The 21,401-nt window shown below is 50.3% G+C and overlaps 9 protein-coding genes across 9 annotated transcripts; 2 read left to right on the plus strand and 7 right to left on the minus strand.

Moving 5' to 3' along the window:
- Positions 1–1,685: 1,685 nt before the first annotated feature.
- N7447_000119 (CDR ABC transporter) lies at positions 1,686–2,280 on the minus strand (the record flags this gene model as incomplete). Its single annotated transcript, XM_057224395.1, has 2 exons — positions 1,686–1,703; positions 1,729–2,280. The coding sequence occupies 2 exons, from the start codon at positions 2,278–2,280 to the stop codon at positions 1,686–1,688; spliced, it is 570 nt and encodes a 189-aa protein (XP_057088411.1).
- A 1,058-nt stretch (positions 2,281–3,338) lies between these two features.
- N7447_000120 (clathrin-mediated endocytosis regulator UBX3) lies at positions 3,339–4,968 on the minus strand (the record flags this gene model as incomplete). Its single annotated transcript, XM_057224396.1, has 2 exons — positions 3,339–4,769; positions 4,834–4,968. 2 exons carry the CDS (start codon positions 4,966–4,968, stop codon positions 3,339–3,341), a joined length of 1,566 nt encoding a protein of 521 aa, XP_057088412.1.
- Positions 4,969–5,518: 550 nt separating this feature from the next.
- On the plus strand, positions 5,519–8,175 carry N7447_000121 (PAN-complex poly(A)-binding subunit PAN3; the record flags this gene model as incomplete). Its single annotated transcript, XM_057224397.1, has 9 exons — positions 5,519–5,591; positions 5,714–5,779; positions 5,845–5,896; positions 5,965–6,104; positions 6,164–6,261; positions 6,492–6,677; positions 6,741–6,885; positions 6,939–7,094; positions 7,145–8,175. 9 exons carry the CDS (start codon positions 5,519–5,521, stop codon positions 8,173–8,175), a joined length of 1,947 nt encoding a protein of 648 aa, XP_057088413.1.
- A 342-nt stretch (positions 8,176–8,517) lies between these two features.
- N7447_000122 (uncharacterized protein) lies at positions 8,518–9,081 on the minus strand (the record flags this gene model as incomplete). The annotated part of the gene is made up of 3 exons (XM_057224398.1): positions 8,518–8,553; positions 8,597–8,643; positions 8,721–9,081. The coding sequence occupies 3 exons, from the start codon at positions 9,079–9,081 to the stop codon at positions 8,518–8,520; spliced, it is 444 nt and encodes a 147-aa protein (XP_057088414.1).
- A 246-nt stretch (positions 9,082–9,327) lies between these two features.
- On the minus strand, positions 9,328–10,863 carry N7447_000123 (fasciclin domain-containing protein; the record flags this gene model as incomplete). The annotated part of the gene is made up of 2 exons (XM_057224399.1): positions 9,328–10,041; positions 10,099–10,863. 2 exons carry the CDS (start codon positions 10,861–10,863, stop codon positions 9,328–9,330), a joined length of 1,479 nt encoding a protein of 492 aa, XP_057088415.1.
- A 469-nt stretch (positions 10,864–11,332) lies between these two features.
- On the minus strand, positions 11,333–12,382 carry N7447_000124 (intradiol ring-cleavage dioxygenase; the record flags this gene model as incomplete). The annotated part of the gene is made up of 2 exons (XM_057224400.1): positions 11,333–11,603; positions 11,664–12,382. The coding sequence occupies 2 exons, from the start codon at positions 12,380–12,382 to the stop codon at positions 11,333–11,335; spliced, it is 990 nt and encodes a 329-aa protein (XP_057088416.1).
- A 434-nt stretch (positions 12,383–12,816) lies between these two features.
- N7447_000125 (uncharacterized protein) lies at positions 12,817–14,816 on the minus strand (the record flags this gene model as incomplete). The annotated part of the gene is made up of 3 exons (XM_057224401.1): positions 12,817–13,479; positions 13,530–14,140; positions 14,204–14,816. 3 exons carry the CDS (start codon positions 14,814–14,816, stop codon positions 12,817–12,819), a joined length of 1,887 nt encoding a protein of 628 aa, XP_057088417.1.
- Positions 14,817–15,946: 1,130 nt separating this feature from the next.
- Positions 15,947–16,512, plus strand: N7447_000126 (U6 snRNA-associated Sm-like protein LSm7; the record flags this gene model as incomplete). Its single annotated transcript, XM_057224402.1, has 3 exons — positions 15,947–16,124; positions 16,248–16,319; positions 16,385–16,512. 3 exons carry the CDS (start codon positions 15,947–15,949, stop codon positions 16,510–16,512), a joined length of 378 nt encoding a protein of 125 aa, XP_057088418.1.
- A 480-nt stretch (positions 16,513–16,992) lies between these two features.
- Positions 16,993–20,873, minus strand: N7447_000127 (uncharacterized protein; the record flags this gene model as incomplete). Its single annotated transcript, XM_057224403.1, has 3 exons — positions 16,993–17,934; positions 17,987–20,643; positions 20,720–20,873. The coding sequence occupies 3 exons, from the start codon at positions 20,871–20,873 to the stop codon at positions 16,993–16,995; spliced, it is 3,753 nt and encodes a 1,250-aa protein (XP_057088419.1).
- Positions 20,874–21,401: the final 528 nt, after the last annotated feature.

Genomic DNA, 21,401 nt, shown 5'->3' on the forward strand with positions numbered 1-21,401 from the left:
GTACTGGAAACTTGCAGTGTAGTAATCCTCGCCGTTAATATAGTTCTGGCCAGCGACGGCTCCTTTCTGCGAGCAGATCTTGCTAAACCGGTCGACACCCATATAGGATTCTCCCGCCGGGATGAAAGACTCTTCCAGACAGCGGAACTTGCGGCCGTGGAATTCGTTGACGATCAAGCTCTCGAAGCCATACGCAATCGGGTCAATGTAATTCATCCAGCGAGACCAACCAAGCATGTTGCGGGTCGGGATAGTGAAACCAGTGTAGATGACCAGACCGAGGATGAGGATAGCGGCGGGCACCAGAGCTTGAGACAGAGTCCGCGAGTACGAGGCGATAGTACGGAAAACCATGGACATGGTCATGGTAGTCATGAAAGAGAAGAGTAGGAAAGTAAAGAAGGCGCCGGCGGATTGGCGAAGACCAGTCATGAAGTAGAGTGTGATGTTGAAAGTGATGGCGTTGATGATCTTATACGGCATGTCGCATAGCATTGACGAGATCGCTTCGGCAAACGGATGATACATGGCGTAGCGAGCCTGCTTTTCGACAATAGGACGTTGCGCGTAAAGGGTCAGAATCTCTAGGGCACTGGAGAAGGCGTTGAGCAGAACAGAGAAGAAGAGAAGGGCACCACGAGAATAGAAACTGGTCACATCGTCATCCAACTGGAAGAAAACCGAACCGATAATCAATGCCATGATCGTGTTTCCAATCAAGGCGGACATACTCAAACTAGAGTCGCCCTTCAAACGCTGGAAGCCACGTGTGACACAGAGTTGGACCTGCTCCATGACAGACAGGGTGTATGGAGACTTGGCACGCTGGCCCTTGGACTGCATAGCCTTGCGAGACTCGATGAACTTGTCGAGGGACTGACCACCAATAGGGTACTGCTCATCGTAGTCGGCGATCTCTTTCTGAAGTTCCTTATACGCAGCACTGTTTTTCCAAGCAAGGGCGAACTCAGCGGGGGTACGGGGAACCATGCTCTCAAAGCCAGCCTTGACGATTCGCTCAGCGGGGCTCGTAAGAGAGGTTAGGAAATCGGCGGTAGTCTGACGCTCGGGACAATGGAAGCCCATGTTGGTGAAAAATTCCTTTGCCTCGGTGGTGCGGCCGAAATAGATCTGTCGGCCCTCATACAGCACGGTCACCTTGTCGAAGACATCGTAAGCACTCTGGGATGCCTGGTAGATAGCAACCGCACAGGTGGTACCCGAGTACTTGGACATCAGACCCAATGTTTTACAGAACTCCAGGGCATTGGCACTATCCAAACCACGGGTACTGTTATCCCAACATTGGAGAGGGCTGCCGCAAAGGGTAGCCTCGGCGATACTGACACGCTTCCGCTCACCACCGGAGACACCACGGATGAAATCATTACCGACCTGAGTGTTGATAGTGTGCGAAAGACCCAGCATGGCCATGACGACATCACGCATGTGTTCTGCGTACTGATCGCGAGTGACGCCCGGTAAGCGGTTGCGCGGGGCACGAGCCATAGCAGCAAACTTCAAGGTATCTCCCACAGAAAGCTGAGGGAAATGCACATCGGTTTCGGCAGTGTAGATGGCCTCACCGCGGAACTCGTGGCGCATCTGCTTATCGGAGATACCTTGGTAGTTCATGTGAGAGCTGGTATCCTTGAAGATACCGTTCATCTCTCCGGCAATGGTCTTCAAGAAAGTCGAACAGCCTGATCCAGGGCGGCCGAGAACGACCAGCATCTCGCCGCTCTTAATGAGACCATCGAAGCTGTCGAGGATCTGAATCTTCTGCTTGCCAGTGCCGGTCATCTTGCGGAACAAGGCACCAATTTGCAGAACGGAGTTGGCCACATCCTTTTGGTAATCTGTGGGACTGCCAAACCCGTGCACACTGAGGTTTTTGAAGGACAGACCAGCCTGACGCTTTGGGTATCGTTCTGGGTCGCGGGATTGGATAGCAAGAAGGTTCTTCATCCAATCTCTGGCCTTGAAATTTTCACTGCTAGGGTTGAGAGTTGAGTCCTCGTGAGTTTCAATGAAGGGATTCTCTGCGTTGTGGGTTGAGACAGAGAAGCGTGTTGACTGGCGGGTGAGTTGCTGGGCCAGGCGGGTGACCTCAGCCTCGCGGTATTCCTCATTGCCCACCTCGCTCTTCTCATTAGCCGTGTCATCGGTGCTCACGCTGGCCGTGGGGTCATGGCGGCGAGCTTCCATGTGGGCGACATGGGATTCCTGCACGTCTTGGGTGCCGGTGACGTTGGAGTTAAATGTCCCTAGGAGCGACATGTTGACCTTCCAACAGGGTCACTGTCGGATTGATAGGGGGATGGGACTAATTAAGTTGGGTAATATCCCTAGAAAAGATGAATAGAAGAGATGATCACCATATGTAAAGATTGTAAAGGTATTAGGAATTAGAAGGAATGAAGAATTTTGAATTAAGTATACAAGAAAAAGAAAAAGGGTCAGGATCTTTAATTCCCGACTCGGAAAGCGTGTATCCTTTGTCCGAGAAAAATAAAAACCGGGGACTCCCATTGAAACAAACACGGAGCGGAGCTGTAAGTTTCCGATGCGAATTTTCGTGTTTTGGATATTTTCATGCCTAGCCCTTTGAGTGGCTTGCCAAGGAAACATCAGCACGGCTATATCTCTATATTAGGATAACAATGGCCTGGGATTTTAATGGTACTCCATAGAGAATACGATGTATGACTCTATACTCCGTAATGCATGTACCTGATACGTCCTTCAACCACATTTAAAAAGCAAGGAGATAGAGATGTACATGCACTTGCCATGTTCTTCTTACCCACGTGTATTAAAGTATATCAAAGTTCCAGAAGGGTCCGGGACTATCACTATCCGTCCACATGGACCCCTCGGATGTCCGGGTAGGGTCTATCCGGCTGACTCAGCCGTGGATGGATCCATTCTAACACGAGTGGACTTCCCAATACGGAGTACTATCAACCCCCTAACCCCTGATTCGACGTGTGGGGTACTATGAACGGACCTAATCACTTCGTCCGAGTTTCCGGTAATTTCATCCGAGTCTCTTGGATTGGGAATCTCACGAGGTGCCCAAATACCTCCCTTGCATGGGGCTGATATGTACGTGGCTCGGAGGCTAGGCAACGTTTGCGCCATGCCAAATACGGAATATGCCTGTTCGGTCAAGCCGACGATTCAGAATCAGGCCAAGAATGTGAATCATCGGAGATGTCGAATCATAATCATCTACATTGTACATTGGATATTGTAAAATAAAATAAATCAGAGCGGTCAATGGTAGCCTTTCAAGCTTAGAATCCACAAAAGCAACATTTGGAGATCAGTCATTTTCAAGAAATGTCGGACACAGATTCGTCGTCATCCGTATCTTCATCTTCGTCGATCATTTCCACCAGCAGATTGCCACCACGGCCAATCTTTTCTTTGATCGACCCGCCCTCGTCAACAGGATACACCACCCGAGGCATCGGTGAGACTAGTTGAAATCCGTATTGGTGCACAAATCCCTCTGGTGCACTCGTCACGGGCTGCTCTATATCCTGCTCTTGTAAAACCTCGTAGCACTCAACCACCGCGTAGATCTCTTCAATGTCCGCATCGGGCGCAAACTTGCGCATGATACGATCGCCCGATGGGAGCCGCACGCTAATACGAACCGCATCCTTAACATCTGGTCCGGGCTCCGCGCTAAGCGATTGTGAGCGCCAAAGCTTCCATTGGGCGAGATTGCGGCGCCGCTGCTCCTCTGCCGCCTGTCGGCCAGCGGCTTCCTGCTCTTCGCGTTGGCGTTCCATCTCCGCTTCCCGGCGCTGGCGCGCCCGTTCACGGTCGATCGCCAGCGACCGCTCGTAGGCCGAGTCTTGCTCTTCGCGGAGGCTGCGCGAGGCTTGTTGCTCCACGCGTGAAGATCGAACTCGCTCCAGGGGCTCGCTGTTAGCTGTCACGACTGCCCGGAGCTTGTTCACCATCTCGGATGGCGTAGTGAGGCCTGCGATCCGTCCTACGACAGACATGGCGGTTGACGAAACATTCGGGGTATGGACGATGACCGCTGCGAAGGGGAACTTGGTGCATTTCAATGAGTTGGCGACTTGGTATGCTTCGGAGTCTCGCACGTTGCCGCCCCACACCAGGAGGTTGTTCTGAGAGTCGTTGATGAATTCCACGACCTCAGGTGCCAGCAGGGTATCACGGACCCAGCTGGTCGTATCGTCATGCTCTGGGGATAAGAGGATCACCAGAAGGTACTTCAGGTCGCGATGGGCTTTCTCCAGCGCCATGTTGTATCCGTTCTCCAGGAAAGGAATCGGGTTAGATTCATACTCTTCCTCGAACTCGCGGATAAAGCGAGCAGCAGTGTCCTTGGGACCGAGGGATCGACGCCCAGTGGTATTCCGGCGAGCGCCTTGCAGCGCAGGGTTCGCCGTCCTGTTGAACAAGCGTGGCAGAAAAGGGAAGAGGACACCAAAGAGGCGGAATGAACTGCAGAGGAGTCGGTAGACCAGATTAAATGGACTGAGAAGTAGACTAAGAATGAATGGAGGCCGGTAGGTATGCTGGTCTCCCGATTGTGTGTCAACTCGTGGAGCCAGATCTGTAGCTGGGGCGCGAGTAATCTGCGACAAGTGTTCGTTCAAGTCGTCAGTCATTAAATTCTGGGTTCGACGGTTGGGTTGAGGTGGAGGCGGGCGGTCCATGGCAGCGCGAGCTTCTTCGAGGGGATCCGGGCCTTCGCCATCGAAGAACTTGGATATGGCAATCTATCATGCGGGGATCAGTTAAACTCTCGTGCGCTTGGCCGAAAGATGAGGAGGATAGACCAACCTGCACATTCCATTGTGACCGGCGTAGCAGAGGGATTGCCTCCGAAGGTTCCTGGCTAGTAACAGCCATGTACATCTCTAGCGTAGACTTCTCGCTATCGGAAAGCTGGTCCAGGTCAACCTCCGGTTGTGACATCTTGCTGGGGAAGGGCCGTAGGCCATAAACTCAGGGATGGAGGCGATGTCAAAAGAGATAAAAATGAACAGCCATGAATTGAAAGATCATATGTGAGTGTTCATTAAGCACGTGCACACAATCCACGGTAGAATGGTAACGACGTCGAAGCTCAAGTGGCCTCAAGACGAAGCTCATTGATGTTCTGACCGCCTGGTCCGTGCGCATATCCCCCTTCACTCGAGTTCGTTTCTCGCCCCGCGTCTTTCATTTCCATCAGTTCTGTCGCTCTCAGTCATTCCTTGGGATGAGAGACGGCTTTGGTCTTATCCTTATATACCATTAATGCCTATTGTTATCGGCTGAGATACCGCCCAACGTCCGTGGGCTCTCCCGGAATTGATCCGTCAATCGCCAAACGCGTGGACCACGGTGACTTGAATTTATATAAGATCAAGGCAAGGGAATGCGGTTTTCACCCAATAGCATCCTTTGTTCCCTACCGAGTCCGGTTTCAATGGGGATCTTTTTGCGCTGATCCGCACCATCAAGTGGGTATCAGACAGATATCATGGCGTCTGCTGGAAAGCCTCCATTGGAGGATGCTCGTCGGACGACAGGATCGCCGAAAATGAAAAGCCGTGGTGAGTGTGATTTGAAGAATCTGCCATATCACTCCCATTTCAGTTCTGAGATGGGCAAGCTGGAGATAAATGTCGAATCTGAGACGGACTGAGTTGCTAACAACAATGATTTTGCTTGATAGAGAATGCGAAAGACACATTGTGCCGCAACGTGACCATCTATGGGCGATGCCGCTATGAAGACAAAGGTATTAGCAAACCTTGATCACAGCTAGCGTGGGTGGTGAAGCTGATTTGGAACTCTTGTATCCAGGTTGTGCTTTCAATCATGACCCGTCGAAGCTCAATGCAAACCAGTCAGACAGGTGCGATGCAAACTTGGTCTTTAGATGAAAAATTGGACGAACTGACAAGGACTGTCTCGGTTTGATAGCAAGAAGCGGTTCAATGTCGACTCACCTAGTTTTACCCCATCCTTGCTGTCTGGGAACGGTGTATCAGCACCTAAAAAGTCCACCGCTATATCTCCTAAAGCTGCCAGTGCAGCCCCATTTCAACCTCGAACAACATCACGTATGTGCTTTGTGGAAGGAGGGAGAAGGTTACAAAGGCAGTCACTGACATGTGAAAAGGTTCCAACACGAGTACACCAACAACGCGGTCAGAAGCAGTGCAAGACTGGGCAGTAGCTGATGTGCAGGAATTTGTTCCTCAGGGCTTTGAGCATGTGGTCAGTCGTCCCTGCCCTAATTCGATTTCGTTCGACTTCCCGAACCATCCCATTCCCCTCATGCTGTTCATATAATTATCATCTTTATCATCATAATGATGCCGTGTGGCCATCACCATGTTACCGGCAACTTGTCTGCCCTGGCAGAGGACTTCGATCCTCTGCCTGTGCATGCTTGCCCCCAGTACTACAGCTCGCGTCTGGGCCCTGGTGCTAACAATCCCATCCAGACACCACTTCAGGGCAATGGAAACGGAGGAATCACTCCAACTGGTGCATTTGATCCTTTTGTGACTACCCCAACTCCCATGACTCCTGGTGCCGTTGGCCCTGTTTCTGCCAATCCCTATTCGCACGACCCTTCTGGCGCGATGGGAGGAGCTTTCTTTGCAAACCAAACTGGATTCCAGCAACCGGTACGTTGATATTCAATGTATTCTCCTCTTTGTTGCTTTGAGTGTGCTCTAACCACCCAATAGATTCAGTACCATCTTTATGCCCCAATTGGCCCTCACAGCCAGAACACATTGGGATACCAGCGCAACGTGCATGATCTCTTTATCCCTAACGACTTGCGCGAAGAACTGCAGAAGAAATCTGCAGCTACTCTACAAACCCTCCCTAGTATGCTAGATCACAATTGACAATAATTTGAACTCAAGCTGACAGACTCAAAGACACCCAACTTCCTGCTCAAGTGGACTACTTCCACTCCCTTGTCCCTCTGGATCTCAGTCATCAGAAGAATGCTGCGACCTTTGGTTACCCAAGCTGGATCTACAAGGCCCAGTCTAGCAAAGATGGCACCTTTTATGCTCTTCGCAGACTTGAGGGTATGACAACCTCCTATCTTTTTTTTGTAGTTTTAAACTAATCTTAATAGGTTTCCGCCTAACCAATGAGAAGGCTATTCGTTCCGTGCAAGCCTGGAAACGCGTCTGCAACGCCAGTGTAGTGACCATTCACGACGCGTTCACCAGCCGCAGCTTCCAAGACAGCTCTTTGATTTTTGTGACTGACTATCACCCACTGTCCAAGACACTTGCAGACCAGCATCTAAGCGCTGCAAACGGGCGCTTCCCAAGCCGTCCCAATGCTCATATTCCTGAGCAAGTTCTCTGGGGCTACATGACCCAGATTGCCAATGGGCTCAAAGCGATTCACGCTAGTGGTCTTGCCGCCCGAGTGCTCGAGCCTAGCAAGGTTTTGATTACCGCCAAGACCCGTATTCGCATTAACGCCTGTGCTATTCTCGACGTGGTGCAGTTCGATACTCAGCGCACTGTGGCTGACCTCCAGCGACAAGATCTGGTCAATTTTGGTCAAATGATCGTCACCCTTGGCGCCAACTCGCCCACTGTTATCCACAACCCAACTAAAGCCATGGAGCACTTCACTCGCGCTTACAGTCCTCAGTTGAAGAACTCTGTGTTCTGGCTGTTGAATGGACTGCAGAAGGATCAGGAGCGAACCATCGACACTTTCATCACTGGCATTTCATCCCAGCTGATGTCGACTTTTGATTCGGCACTCCACCTGGATGATCAGCTGACCTCTGATCTCGGCCGCGAGCTGGAAAATGGACGACTCGTGCGTCTGATTAGCAAACTCGGGCTGGTCAATGAACGCCCTGAATATGAACTTGACCAGCGCTGGTCGGAGAGCGGAGAACGCTACTTCCTGAAGCTTTTCCGCGATTACGTCTTCCACTCGGTAGATAGCCAAGGTGACGCGGTGACGGATCTTGCCCATATCATCACTTGTATGAACAAGCTGGATGCGGGAACTGAAGAAAAGATCCATTTAATCAGTCGCGACGAGCAGAGTTGCTTCATTGTCAGCTACAAGGAAGTCAAGAAGGCCCTTGAGTCTTCCTTCCAGGCTCTGTCAAAGCCGGCTAGACGAATGCACTAGTTGAAACATCTTACATGTGGTAATTGTTATGGTTTCTGCTTGCTTGTTGCTTACTCTTTTTGACCACCAATTTGATGCTGTCTCTGGATTTTGGCAGACTGTCAACTAGAAGCATTCGGGGGTTAACTCAAGGGTTACATCTTCTTTGTTATTTTTGCAAGCACTGATCTCGCTCACCACTGTGATTGAACAAACATAGGAATAAAACTTTTCAAATGGCTTTTCTTGATCGTAGGCCTATGTGCATTACAGTTCCCCCGCGAGTCCCTCGGTAGACACACATCTATTCAACCTCTGCAGATCCTCGATCGGTTCTTCCCCATCCTCGCTAACATCTCTGTCCTAAATCTTCGGCGGAACCAATCCTCGATCCAACACCTACATCACCTGTGATCCAAGAGGCTTCATTTTTCCAACATACTGCTCCCAATATAGCAATTGCAGTACCAACCACTGGCGCCCATTGACCTAAGAATTTATCTATTATTATCTATTAGTCAATCTCATGCCACCTGCATTCTCAATGGCTAAAGTCAGGCACTTACCAACGCTTTGCATAGCCTCTGTTTGGTATTTCGTTTGCAAACTCCAAAAGTTCATCTCGCCTTTAACGAGAACTGCCAGCATTAATGCAGTAGACACCGGTAAAATAAAGAGATCTCCCCCGGATTTTAGTACGGGCTTGTAATCATCGTAGATCCACCTACTATCGTCCAGGATTTCGAGCAACGTGGATACCAACAACAGCACAGGAGGGAGACAGCATCCAGCCGCAATGAGCGTAGTAGTCTTGGTTGATAATTCAGTTGGCACCGGAACCATGTAGACATTGTCGGCTGGCCCTAGTCGCAATGGTGACGCAGGCCCATTTTCTGGGGGTACAAGCAATACTACAGTTAGAGCCATATGTAAACACACCACCTGTTGCCCAGGAACTGCTTGCAGTGTCGTCACTTAAGCAAATAGTGGCAGTAACGCGCATGAATTCTATAGACAAAGAAGAATTTTCCTCCGTTGTATCAAAAAAAGGGAATATAGTAAAGTGTTGTGTTCTATCACCCAGTGAGACTTAACACGGTATCACCACCCATATCTCTTGGCGCATAATTAGCATAATTTGCTTACAGACTGATTCTGGGGTTAAAAATACTTTCAATTGCTTTCGGTAGACAGTCTCAGAGTTCGCGAGTCACTCCATAAACACAACCATCCAACCTCCCCATAAGCCTCAATCATCAGTTCTTCCCCATCTGCAGAGATATGTTTAACCTGAATCTTCCTCGGTGGAACTAATACTCGATCCAAAACATGCACCACACCATCACTTGCTAACAAATCCAATCCTCCTACCTTACTAAACCCATTAACCCGCATATCAACCTCACCAAATACCCTCTTAACATCAACCCCTAACTCCGTCCCTTTCAACAGAGTCACAAGTCGCACTTCGGCAGAGTCTTCCTCTGGCCCACCCACACACTCACCCTCTTTCCCATGTCCATGTCCATTCCCATGACCAGAAAATAACCCATGAGCCTTCCCATTCTGACTATACAACACGTCCGAGTACAGCGTCCGATTCGGCACAATATGATACTGCATCAGTGCAAGCAAACATCTTTCACCCTTCTCGGAGAAAAGAAACCGATTGACATGCTCCCCGAGCCGTCTAAAGGCAGCATTCGTGGGCACAAAGGTCGTACCGCCCTGTCGCTGCGCCGGGTCAAGGCTGTAGGTCAGTTTCGTGTGTGCTAGCGCCTGCGTGAACGTGCTGAAGTGCGCTGGTGCGTGGTGCAGCAATGTGCGTGTCTCTGGGGGTGGGTGTAGGGGACTGGTTATGATGTGGATTATGCCGTTTTTGGTTTTCTAGGGTTAGTATGCCATACACATAATATATCCACCGGTGGATGTTGTTCTACTTACCATATCAGCTCCCACAACCCTACTTCTTTCATTCAACATCACTCCGTCGGGATGCTCTCGAACAACAATCCTCTGTGGTAGCTTCGATTCAAGAGTCGATTCTTTCAGCTTCGTCGGTAGCGTCTGATGGCCCGCGATATGGTGGATGGACAATCGACCAGGCAGGATATGATATTGTAGCAAGCTGGCGATAAACTTGGCACTAGGGCCACGTTTCCCTTGTGGAAGACCCTCTAGGGCATGGTTCGTCAGTGCAAAAAAGGTGTGATTTGCCGTCGTGCTATTCAGGATCTCAATCAGGTCCTTATTGCTAGCGATAAGCTCGGCCAGTCGGGATGTATGCTCGCTTTCTTTAATGAGCTCCCATGTTGTCTTGTCTGCGCAGCAAAGCGGGCCCGGACAGGCGTCGATTTGTCGGTATCTGTCTTCGCCCTCGTCAGGCCATCCTCCATGTCCGGGTCTCCTTCCATACCAGGGCGGTTCGTCGTCACCGGGCCGCCATCTCTCGTGTGGATCTTCGTCGTATCCAGGCCCATCGCCATGCTCGGGACATTCATTATCAGGCCATTCTCCGTGTCTTCCCCAGCCTCCATGTTTATCCGGAGAGATTCCCAGCAGGCTCATCTCAACATCTATTTTAGACACATGATCACTCACGGCTGTACGATTCTCAGAGACTATCTCCGCAAGGATATTCTCATCGGGGATAACAAATGCCAAGACTAATGAAGCAGTCACAGATAAGAAGAGGTAAGTGGAACGCATAGTGCCGATATCGAGGAAATCGGAGCCAAATGCAGATGTCCGATCAAGCCATGGTGATGTAGCTATATAGACAATATGCAAAGGGGTCCGTCAAATACCCCTCAACTGCCTTGATTTCTGGTTGTACCAATTCCCAAACTACGTCGGATAGCCTAGATGGAAACAGTTCAGTCCTTGCCGGTCTGGTCGTCGTACCTTACACAGACTCGAGAAACACATTAACTTGGATTAAGAAAGCACCAGTCATGACTGAGAACATGTTACATATTCCAATCAAGACCAGAACAGCGGAATACAGGCATGGGTTATATTTGGCACTCTCAGTTCCTGGGCTTGCTTGGACATGCAATTATAATCATCCTCTTATGCAACAACAGCCGGGCAATATTGGAAGAAATGATAATAATTCCTAGCCAAAACTCACACAGATATACATCAGGTGATATTTATGTACTCTTTCTCATAGCATTTAATCCAGGTCCGGCACGGGCAGCCCATTGACAATCTTGACTTTCCGACCTAGCTTGTCCAGCGCGACCTTGGAATTGTGCGCTCGCAACTGGCTCGTCTCTTCGTCGGACACAAGCACAAAGTCATATGTGAGAAGAGCATGCCCTTCTGGGACGTTATATTTCTTCGCGATCTCGGCGTCGGCCTTGCCGATGTCCACAGTCAAGGAATCCTTGACGCCGAAGACTGCATCGGATGTTTCGTAAGGGTCGTTGCGGAGGTAGAGAGCACTGGGAATTAAGTTAGCATGCCATAGTCCACCAAACAAGTTGAAAATAGCAAAAACATACGTAATCAAGTGATCATAACCCTCCTTCTCAAACATAAAGTGCATATGCGAAGGACGATACGGATGACGATGCAATTTCTTCAACAACTTCCCAACAGGGCCATCATGAGGAATGGGATACGGCACAGGCGTGATAGCCTTGAACCAAAACACACCCTCGTTATCCGAGCGCATGATACACCTCCCATCAGGGCCCTCCCTACCGGCATACTGAACATCATAATGTCCCGTCGAGTCCGTCTCCCAGATATCGATCTTAACATCCGACACAGGCTTCCCATTCAAATCACGCAACGTACAAACAACAAGCAAAGGCTCTCCTTTGGGATCATGCGACATAGAATCCCCGGCGGTCATCTCCTCGGCATCATGCGTGTGGAAAGGACCCAGGACCGTTCCCTCTGTGGATCCCTTGGGTTTGGGGTGATCGATTGAGTCAACGAGGATGGATAGACCCAGGACGTCGGAGAGTAGGATGTATTCCTGTCTGACTTCTGTGCAGGTCTGACCGACTTCTGTTAGGAAGCGGAGACCGGTCATCCATTCTTCGCTGCTGAGACGGGTTTCACGGGCGAAGTCGTGGAGGTGGGTTACTAATCTTTCGAGGATATATTTCATGCGTTCGTCTTCACAGAGACTGTTGATTGTGATTACATTGTCGGTGATGTTGTCGACAGTTTGGTCTTTCATTGGGGGGATTTTGACTTTGGAGGGGTCCATGGTGGGTTATATATAGAGCAATGGTAGATGGTAAATAGTTTAGAGCTATAGAACCCGGGGGTCATATATATGTTATATGTTATGGGGAATGGCGGGGTGTTGTTCTTTTCATTTCAATCAATCAGAAATTCCTGAATGGAAACACCCCGCCAGAACCCCCACTGGTCGAATCGGATTTATAGAGACGGTAGTTGTGAGGGTTGAAGAAGACAAGTACCGATTCGACGGATATCTTCGGGGTAGTATATATCCGGCCCCACATATATATTCCTCATATGGAAATATTTACAAGGAAATATTTACATAGGCATTAGAAAAATGATAGATGGTTAAATAAAAAAAAAGATAAATACGCTAAGAGGGATATCTAACAGTACTCCCACGCCAACCCTATGTAAAAACCAAAAACTATACACAAAATAAAACCTAATGCTTTACGCATGTACCATACTTCGATCACGATCACGATCAGCCTCTCGCTCACGTTCTCGTTCTCGGTCATAAGTACCAGAAGCTGGAGCCGGGCCCGGAGCAGGAATAACCACGAGATGTTCCCCAGCACGCTCCGCACCACGCTCCTTCTCCTGAACAGCCGCAGCGACTCGTGTGTGATGATCCACCGTATCCAAAATAGCCTGTCTGAGTCGCTGATTGGCATCGGGATCCTCATCCTCGATGCGGGATAAGGCACGACCAGTAGGGATAGGAGGGCGGCCATTATTCTCCGTCTCACTCATTGCCCGTCGCGGGGAGTTATCATTTGAAGGGAGCTCCATCGGAACCGCAGATCCGGGGGCCAGGTTCGGGGCGGAGGGGGCCGACTCGCGTCGGTTTTGAGGTTGATAGTAGTAGGTGTGGTGCTCGGGCTCAAAGGGTGGTTCTCGGGGACGCTCCCGCTCAGCGGAGATCGGGGGAAGTGGACCCATACCGAATTGCGGTGGGGTAAGGTTTGCTCGGGAGCGGTCGTTGTCGAGGCGCTCATGGGATACCGCCGAGGTTGTGATTCCCGCCCGCATGGCGGTGACTTCGTCTTCTTTGACGTCGCGCCAGGAGCACTTGGCGTGTTTCTTCGTGCAACCAACGCAGGCGGTGAGGTTCTTGAGGCAGTCCATGTGGAGGCGGCGGCAGCGGTCGCAGGGGGGATTACGCGCTCGCCGCGCTGGAGCTCTTCCATGCGGGCTATCATTTCTAGCTTGAAGGGGCCTCCATCATCTTTTTCTTGGTGGTTTGATTTTGGTGGCGGGAGGAGGGACGATGGGGTGCTGGGGATGGCGACCGGGGTTGCTGTCGTGGGGTTGTAGAGACTGTAGTCTGCTGGGTCGGAGGCACGAGGCCGAGGGGGTGGTTGAGGATTGACTGGGGCTGTTGCGTCGTCATAGCCACGGGCATGATGGTCGGCCGTTGTGAAAAATCTCTTCATCAAGTCTGCACGGGTGGTTGGGGAAGCACCTTTGATCGATTGTCCGTTGATCATGGTGACATTATCGGTATTGGTGTGTGAGAACATGAACTGGGATGATAGAGGATTCTCCTCGGTGTGCTCGCCCTCGGAACGATGAGAGTTGACAGCGACGAAACCAGACGGAGAAGGGTGAGATGATCCATGGCCGTTTCCTGGGCCATTACCGTTGGCATCGCGCCATATTTCGGCGACATTTCGGGATTGCGCATGTAGAGAAGCATCATTCTCTCGGCGGGTGACAATAGCATTGCGGCGATTCTTCAATCGATGGTTCAGCTGTCTCGCGCGGGCAGAGACTAAACACAAGGATCATCAGTGAGCATGTCCCAAGTTGATATATGTAAATAGTGATTCCTTACCTTGATCGGCCATCTGAATTATATGATGCAAGTTCTTCTCCAGAATCTCCAGCGCGCCCAGCTCCTTTTCCTCGTCCTCGATGATAGGCTGGGGTGGGATCATCTTCTGCGGCATGCCGGAAGCAATCAAAACGAAGTCCTCCTCGCTGATTTCCACGCGACACTGCTTGGTATAGAACTGGCAGACTCGCACGCCGTTGCGCGACTTCTCGAGATTGAACTGCTCAGGCTTATTCTTCGCGAATTCAACCACATCGAGCCAGGTCACGGTAGGTCCATCTTTGCCATGGGATTTCAATACTTGTGGCGGTCCATCGAACAGGCGCTCGAAGCGCTTGATCAAGATTGGACCAAGCGGGCATGCGCCCAGGTTTCCAGCGATGCTCTCGTGGCGGTGTAGAACGCCGTCGTACTCGCCGAGCAGATGAATAATCGCGGGCATAGTATCATCGACGGAGACGAGCGGTAGGTTGTCAGGATATTGCCGTGCGAGGTAGTTTATTTGCAGATGGTTTGAATGCGTCTTTGGCACTTTCGACGACATGCCGTGATCGGCAGTGGGAGACCGAGGCCGTTTATGAGACAACTCCGACGTTTGGGCGTGGGGTTCCATTGTGGGAGGGAGTAGGATGAGATCCTATGTACACCCTGGAGTAGTTGAGAATATCGGATATCAGGATAGAAAGAGATTGGGAGGAAATTGAGAGGAAGTCGCGGAGTCAGAGCGGAGTATGGATGCGCGGAGGTGAACCGGACTTGCGCGGAGAGAAACCGGCAGGCTCCTTTTATAAGACTCAAGCTACATCCATGAAGGTGCAGAAAAGAGAAAAGCGTAGGGCGCCTACAGAGGGGACGGAACAGCGCACGGGGAGTGGAGAGGAAAAACGTGATCTGTGTTTCCGTTGGGAGGCCCCGGGACCTGAAGAATTCGATTGTTGTTTTTTTGGTCTTTTTGTTTTTGTCCTTTTTGTTTTCGATCTTTTCGATCTCCTTTTGTTTTCTTTTTGTAATTAATAAATAGTGTTACAGTAGAAATTCCGATTGCAACTTGGACATATGAAACCCTTCCAGTAAAGTACTCGGTCATTTAGATCCCTCAGCGGAGTCCCGCCGAAGGGTTCCGCTGGCTTACGATACGCTGGTTAACAGTACAACAGTCCTTGCCTACAGAGCCTGGTATATGCACGAGTCCACAAAATAAGAGTCGCAGATCATTCTACATGCTTCATATCTATCGATTAACAAAATCAAGCCTTTTGAGGCTTGTGGATTTCTTTGTTTCGCTGATGCCTAGGCAAGCGGGCTGAAACATATCATTTTGTTTCCCGAGAGCTCGGAGGAAATCATGATAACGATCTGGCCTAGGATTAAATTACCTGAAAAGAATTGAAAAGAACGGAAAGATATGTAAGTAATTGAGAAGACCAAATGGCCTGTTCAGATCGATGAAGATACTCGTAATCTACTTGTAAATTACCTCCGAGCGGGATCCCTCATAGCTGTCAAATGCAATAATACAGCTGTAATGAGTAATCTTCATACCAAGGCGGACTTCCAAACTGCCTAAGGCCAACCACTAAAAATCCCTCATACACGCGCCAACCTTGCTTGTACCTTCCGCTATTCCCCCACAGAGATACAAGATACCAAGTCTGTCCACGGGTGTTCATACATCTAATATCTCACCTCCCTCGTCTAATTATCTTCCTTCAATTTTCCCAATCCCTCAATTACACACAGGCTATGTCTGAACGAGGCTCATTCCGAGGTGGTCGCGGTCGTGGAGGCCGCGGCGGCCAGGGCCAGCAGAAAAGTGGCGGTGGTGGCGGTGCACAGGAGAAGCCCAAGAAGGAAAACATCTTGGATCTCAGCAAGTACATGGACAAGGAGGTCCAAGTGAAGTTCAATGGTGGTCGTGAGGGTATGTTGGATTGATCTTTTCTCTTTTCTTCTCATAGATCTCTTTTTATATACTTTATTCTTTTGTTTTTGATCTTTGACTTCTCATCCCCATCTATGAACTATATATGCTAACTCTTAACAGTCACCGGTACCCTCAAGGGTTACGATCAGCTGATGAACCTGGTCCTCGACAACGTTAAGGAGACCATGCGTGGTGAGTTCTAAGTTTCTTACTTGAATCCAGTCTTAATGTCTCTGCTTATAGACTAACCTCCACAGATGAGGAGGGTAACACTACCACCCGCTCAATGGGTCTGATCGTCGCCCGTGGCACTTTGATCGTACTGATCTCCCCGGCGGACGGCAGCGAGGAGATCCCCAACCCTTTCTTGCAAGCAGAAGAGTAAACAAAAAACCTCTCTGACGTATTATCTTCTTTCCGGGTTTCATTCCGGGTCTGGATGTCATTTCCGGAAATCGACATCCTGGGTCTTGTTGGAGCTTCAAAACACTACGCACCTTAATGTCCCACTGGCTTTCGGCGTGCGCCGGAACATACGCTCATCAGTAGCTACGAAGGGAACGAACGCAATATGATGGTTTCGCTTTTTTTCTTTTCTGTCGACTTGGAATGTGCATAGGACTCCTACTGTTGTGCAGTTCTGTCTTTCGTCTTTTTCTTTTCACGGAAGGGGAAGATGAATTTGGGGATCGGCTCATGATACATAGCGCCAAAACCAAACTAGGAAATAACCAAAAAAAAAAAAAAAAAATAACAAAGTCAACACGAAAGGTATAGCAAAATACAAACTGCGTAGGTATCATAGATTCAAAAGCCAACATCACATATCCACATATTATCCTGTACACTCCCCCTGATCATCGATCTACTGGCCCACTTCCCCAGATGTAGGCCCCACCGTATCTCCAAACTCGGCGGAGTCATCAGAAGCATCATCAATAGGGTCATAAGTTGGCAAGGAAACCCGCCGCGGCTGTGCGTCCTTCAACCTTCTTACACCCTCAGTCTCCTCGACCCAAGGCCCAACCTTCTCCATGCCATCGATATATTCGGCACCAATGCGTAGATTCAGACCTGCGCTAAGGGCACGCTCGATGCGGGTCTCGCGATTCTGTGACACAAGGGTGCGGAAAACGTGCACGAAGAAACCGCCCAGAATATCAACGCTCCAGTCCTCGGGAACAAGATCGAGCACTTCGCGGACATCGAACCAAGCCGCGAAGCGTGCGAGGAGATCGCTTGTGCGCTCGATACGGTCTGACAAGTCCTCAATGTGCAGGAACTCGTCGAGCAGGTGGCGGAAGAGAGTTGACTGTAGCGTATAATCTGCCAGTTCTGCTGGGCTACCTGTTGAAGAAGAGGAACTGCGCGGGCCACCGAAGAGACAGTAGCGGATTGCAGAGTCGTAGTCGCCTAGCCCATGTGTGAGGAGACGGAGAGCTGGCCCGTGGTGGCCCTGTAGACCGTCGAGGATAATGCATTCCGAGACTAGCTCGTTCTGGAATGGTTCGATGCGGGTGAGGACGTTGGGGATTGAGTAGCTGATCCCTGTTGGGAGGGGTTGCGATGAGAATTGGGAGCTGGAGATTCCACCCAGCAGCTGAAGTAACCGGAGTCGGGACTGCCACCAGGCCTCTGCGGGGGTGTTCTCGGTTATGAAGTTTAGGTATGTCGGTTTAGGGGGGCGCAGGGCTCGATAGGTTGAGTAGGACTCGGCCAAAGAAGCTCGTGCTTCGGGGGATGACTCGAGCACGGAGAGTACCGTATCCAAGTAGTATGAGATCAAGTCATCGGCATATTGCGTGTACTGTACTCAGGTTAGCTAGATAATCATGGACTAGGACAACAGAACGCCTCACATTCTTTGCAAATACCAGGTGCTCTAGGTAGACCTGGACCGCGTTTGGAGCTCGCTCCTTGAGTAAAGCAACAACATCCGCCGGTTCCAGTCTAACGCGGCTGGCATTGTCTGCAAATACCTGGATGCCCAGATTGGGGTTTCTCTCAGCTAGCCAAGAGCCATATTCTTCAACCAGATGCACGTCCTTAATCTTGACCAAGTACCTGCGCATCTGGGTCTCTACGCCATGCGCGGAAACCTCTCCACCAGCGTCAGTCTCCCCATCAACGATTCGTCGCCAGGTTTTGAGGACATTTCGAGACATCTTTTGGCTTTGATACAAACGGCTTAGCACATAGAGCCGCTTGTATGTTTCCAGGAGCATCACTGCTCGGTCGAAATTGCCTTTCCAATTATCGACCAGCCTATTCAACTCAGGGCGAATTGGTGACGCTGTCCGCTGATCTGGCGTCAGATACGCATCTTGTTCCAAGGTCAGGTGCAACAGCGCGGCATCGGTGCTATCCAAAACATATGTCTCGTCGGTGATACTGCCATATCCCCGCTTTTGCTGCCAGGAGAGAAGGAACCGTTTCAGCATGTTGAGAACAGGACTGCGAGAAGCATCCAATCCAGAGGATTCCACGCCTATCTTTCCGACCTGTTCGATATATTTTTCCGCCATGCTTGCCAGCCCAGCATGTAGCCAAATACCCTGAGGCCCCTGCAAAACCTCACACCGCAGCAGAGGAACAAAGAGCAATGCCAAACGTGGGTCGAGGTTACCTGCCAGTAGCGCTTTTTCGGTGCCATCGATTGCTGCGGCATTGCGGTCGTCTGGGCGCATGGAAAGAAGGTCTCCATAAAGCATAAGGCTGGCCTTTTGTTTCACATAGCTCAACCCAATAAATTCAGCCTCGGTCTTTGGCTCGGTATCCTGGATGGAGAGCAGCAGATCCACAATGGCATCCCTACGCAGCACCGTGTGCTCGCCCTCTTCCGTCTCCTGGGCTCTCTGCAATGTGTTCTCCAACTGGACTATCAATGGATTCTGCAGCACGCGCCATATTTGAGATCCAGACCACATGACAAGACTGCTTTGGACTTTGCCCAGTCCATGCGCAAATTTTGCTTCTTCTGCGTCGCGTTGAGCCTCCCAGCCCTGGCCTGCTGGTCCTTCGCTCTTCTTGGATCCATCCGAGTCGGTCAATTCTTGCGGATCGAACAGCTCTTTCTCCTTTTGAGAGTGCTCGATAGATGCCTGGGTTCTTGAATCGGTGACCGATACATGTGGAGGGAGCGTGGAGTTTTTGAGGCGGACCATCCGCAAGAGCTGCCCGACTTCATTGAGCTCAAGATGACTAGGGCTGAGAGTGTGCCGGAGGCCAACTTGAACGGATTGTGTCTCTCCAGAAGATGGTATCTCTAACCAGCTCTTGGACCGCTCAATCTCCCCTGGGTCATCGTCCCAACGTTGGATTTCGAGTCTTGTTCGAGACTTTCCAGCGTCTTCGTCTTCGTCTTCGTCTTCGATTACAGCGAGAACAAACTCCTCTCTAGTATCTTCGCTGGTCTGGAACATTTCATCATGCTCGTTTGTATCGATCACAACCGACTTTGGGAATCTGTGGAAGTTAATTGTACCCCGAACAACTTCACCGTCCATGTCAACGAACATTCCAACGCCTGGTTCTGTTTCCTCCGTTCCGGTCACAAGTAGAAACTCAGCAGGCGTTGGGGATACCACATGAGGCTGGAGGCGCTTCGAGCCTTGCTTTGTTGGCGGAGGTAGAGGGGGCAAGGGCTTCAAGTTGTCGTTGGTGGGAGACTTATTGTCTGTCCCTTGGTCACTGGGGGGCTTGGGGGAGCTCTTCCCCTCTCGTTCCTCCGAGCTTGATCTTCTGGGTTCCCCGGTAGATGTGAAAGGATCAGGTGTCCCTGACGGTGACCTATCTAGCTGAGCTGCTTGTGCCTGCGGTGAGAGCATTCCCACAAAGGTATTCAAACTACTGCTTCTGCCATGTCCAGAAGCATCATTTGGTGGAGAGGTAGGGTAGGAGGAAGAGGGTGAACGTTTGAGTGGAGTGCGCGGCGCTGGGTTCATATCTTCCACATGCCCGGACTCAAAGACCTCATTCGAAGAGGATATTGGGAAGAGCGGGATCTTCTGTTGGTGTGCCACTTCAAGTAATGAGTATGAATGTGTATCCGCAGCGCATGCGATCGTTCCTCGTCGTGCCGCAGTTAAGCAACCGGGGAACTCGATCTTCTTGATCCGCCGCGCCTCATCCCCAATCTGGACCAACATGATCCTGTTCTGCACAGCAATCATGATAGTCGGATCCTCGCCTTCCTCTGCATCCCAGTTGAGATCTAGCCCACCGATCCAGCGGCAGTGATTGACCTTTGTAGCTCCAAAAGCCGGGCTGAGCTCCGGCAGCATGTAAAACGTAACAGTGCCATTGCAAAGGACACATGCCTTGTTCACTGAGGATAAGACAACTATCTGTCGAACACCTTCTTGATCACTTCCCGCAGGAGGACTCTGGGCGAATAGAATCGGTAATCGGGATGCCAATATGAAGGTAGGCTCGGCGGCTTCGTCTGGGGAAGCTGGCGGGAGGCATACGAAGTGCAGGATCTCGGCTGCAGAGGTGCCGATGTATAAATTCTCATCTGTCCATCATCAATGTTAGACAGATTGGGAGCCATCGAGCAGGCAGCCGCAACAACCAAAACAGATAGAGCTTACTCCAGTATTCAACACAGGTGATGTAGACGTCTGAGCTATCCTCGGTCGCTAGTGGCACACCCTCGAAGAGAGAATGTAACACGTAAGGTACAGTCCCTGGTGGACTAATCTTGCGCCTCTTGCGAGGACCAATTCCATCGTCTGAAGCCATCATGAGGCTGTATTTCCAGGCATCTCCCCGCAAGCTTGGAGACTAGTGACGATGTGAAGGCGGTCAGTAGCTGGGCTCAGGGGCCGCAGTTGATGGCGGACAACGACCGCATTGGTGGTATTTGTCTGGCAGAATTTGGTATGATCTACAGACGCCTTATCAAGGTGCAAATCTGACTGTACAGTTTATGATTAGAGCTGATCTACCGGGAATTGAACTTATCCTGAATCTTTGTTTCATTCATTCATTTTTTTTTGTGTTCATATTTATAACCTGAAGCTTTAAAACGTGACGTTAAACAAGGAGATAAAAGCGGCCAGTAAGGCGGTCGCGCCAATCTATAAGTGGCCGTTATCTCTTGCCATACATTGTACTATTGTAAATGGCTGCCTCGGGTCAATTACTGTCATCTTGAAGCAAAACGCTCATTACACTGTCTACATATTTGAGGTCACTGCATTTTGTCTCGCCTTTGGCATTCACATTTGTCATAAATTTGTATCCAATAACTACAACCCCAGATCGTACGTT

This window comes from Penicillium robsamsonii (genome assembly GCF_028829455.1).
Source record: "Penicillium robsamsonii strain IBT 29466 chromosome Unknown utg000001l_segment0_segment0, whole genome shotgun sequence".
Lineage (NCBI taxonomy): Eukaryota > Fungi > Ascomycota > Eurotiomycetes > Eurotiales > Aspergillaceae > Penicillium > Penicillium robsamsonii.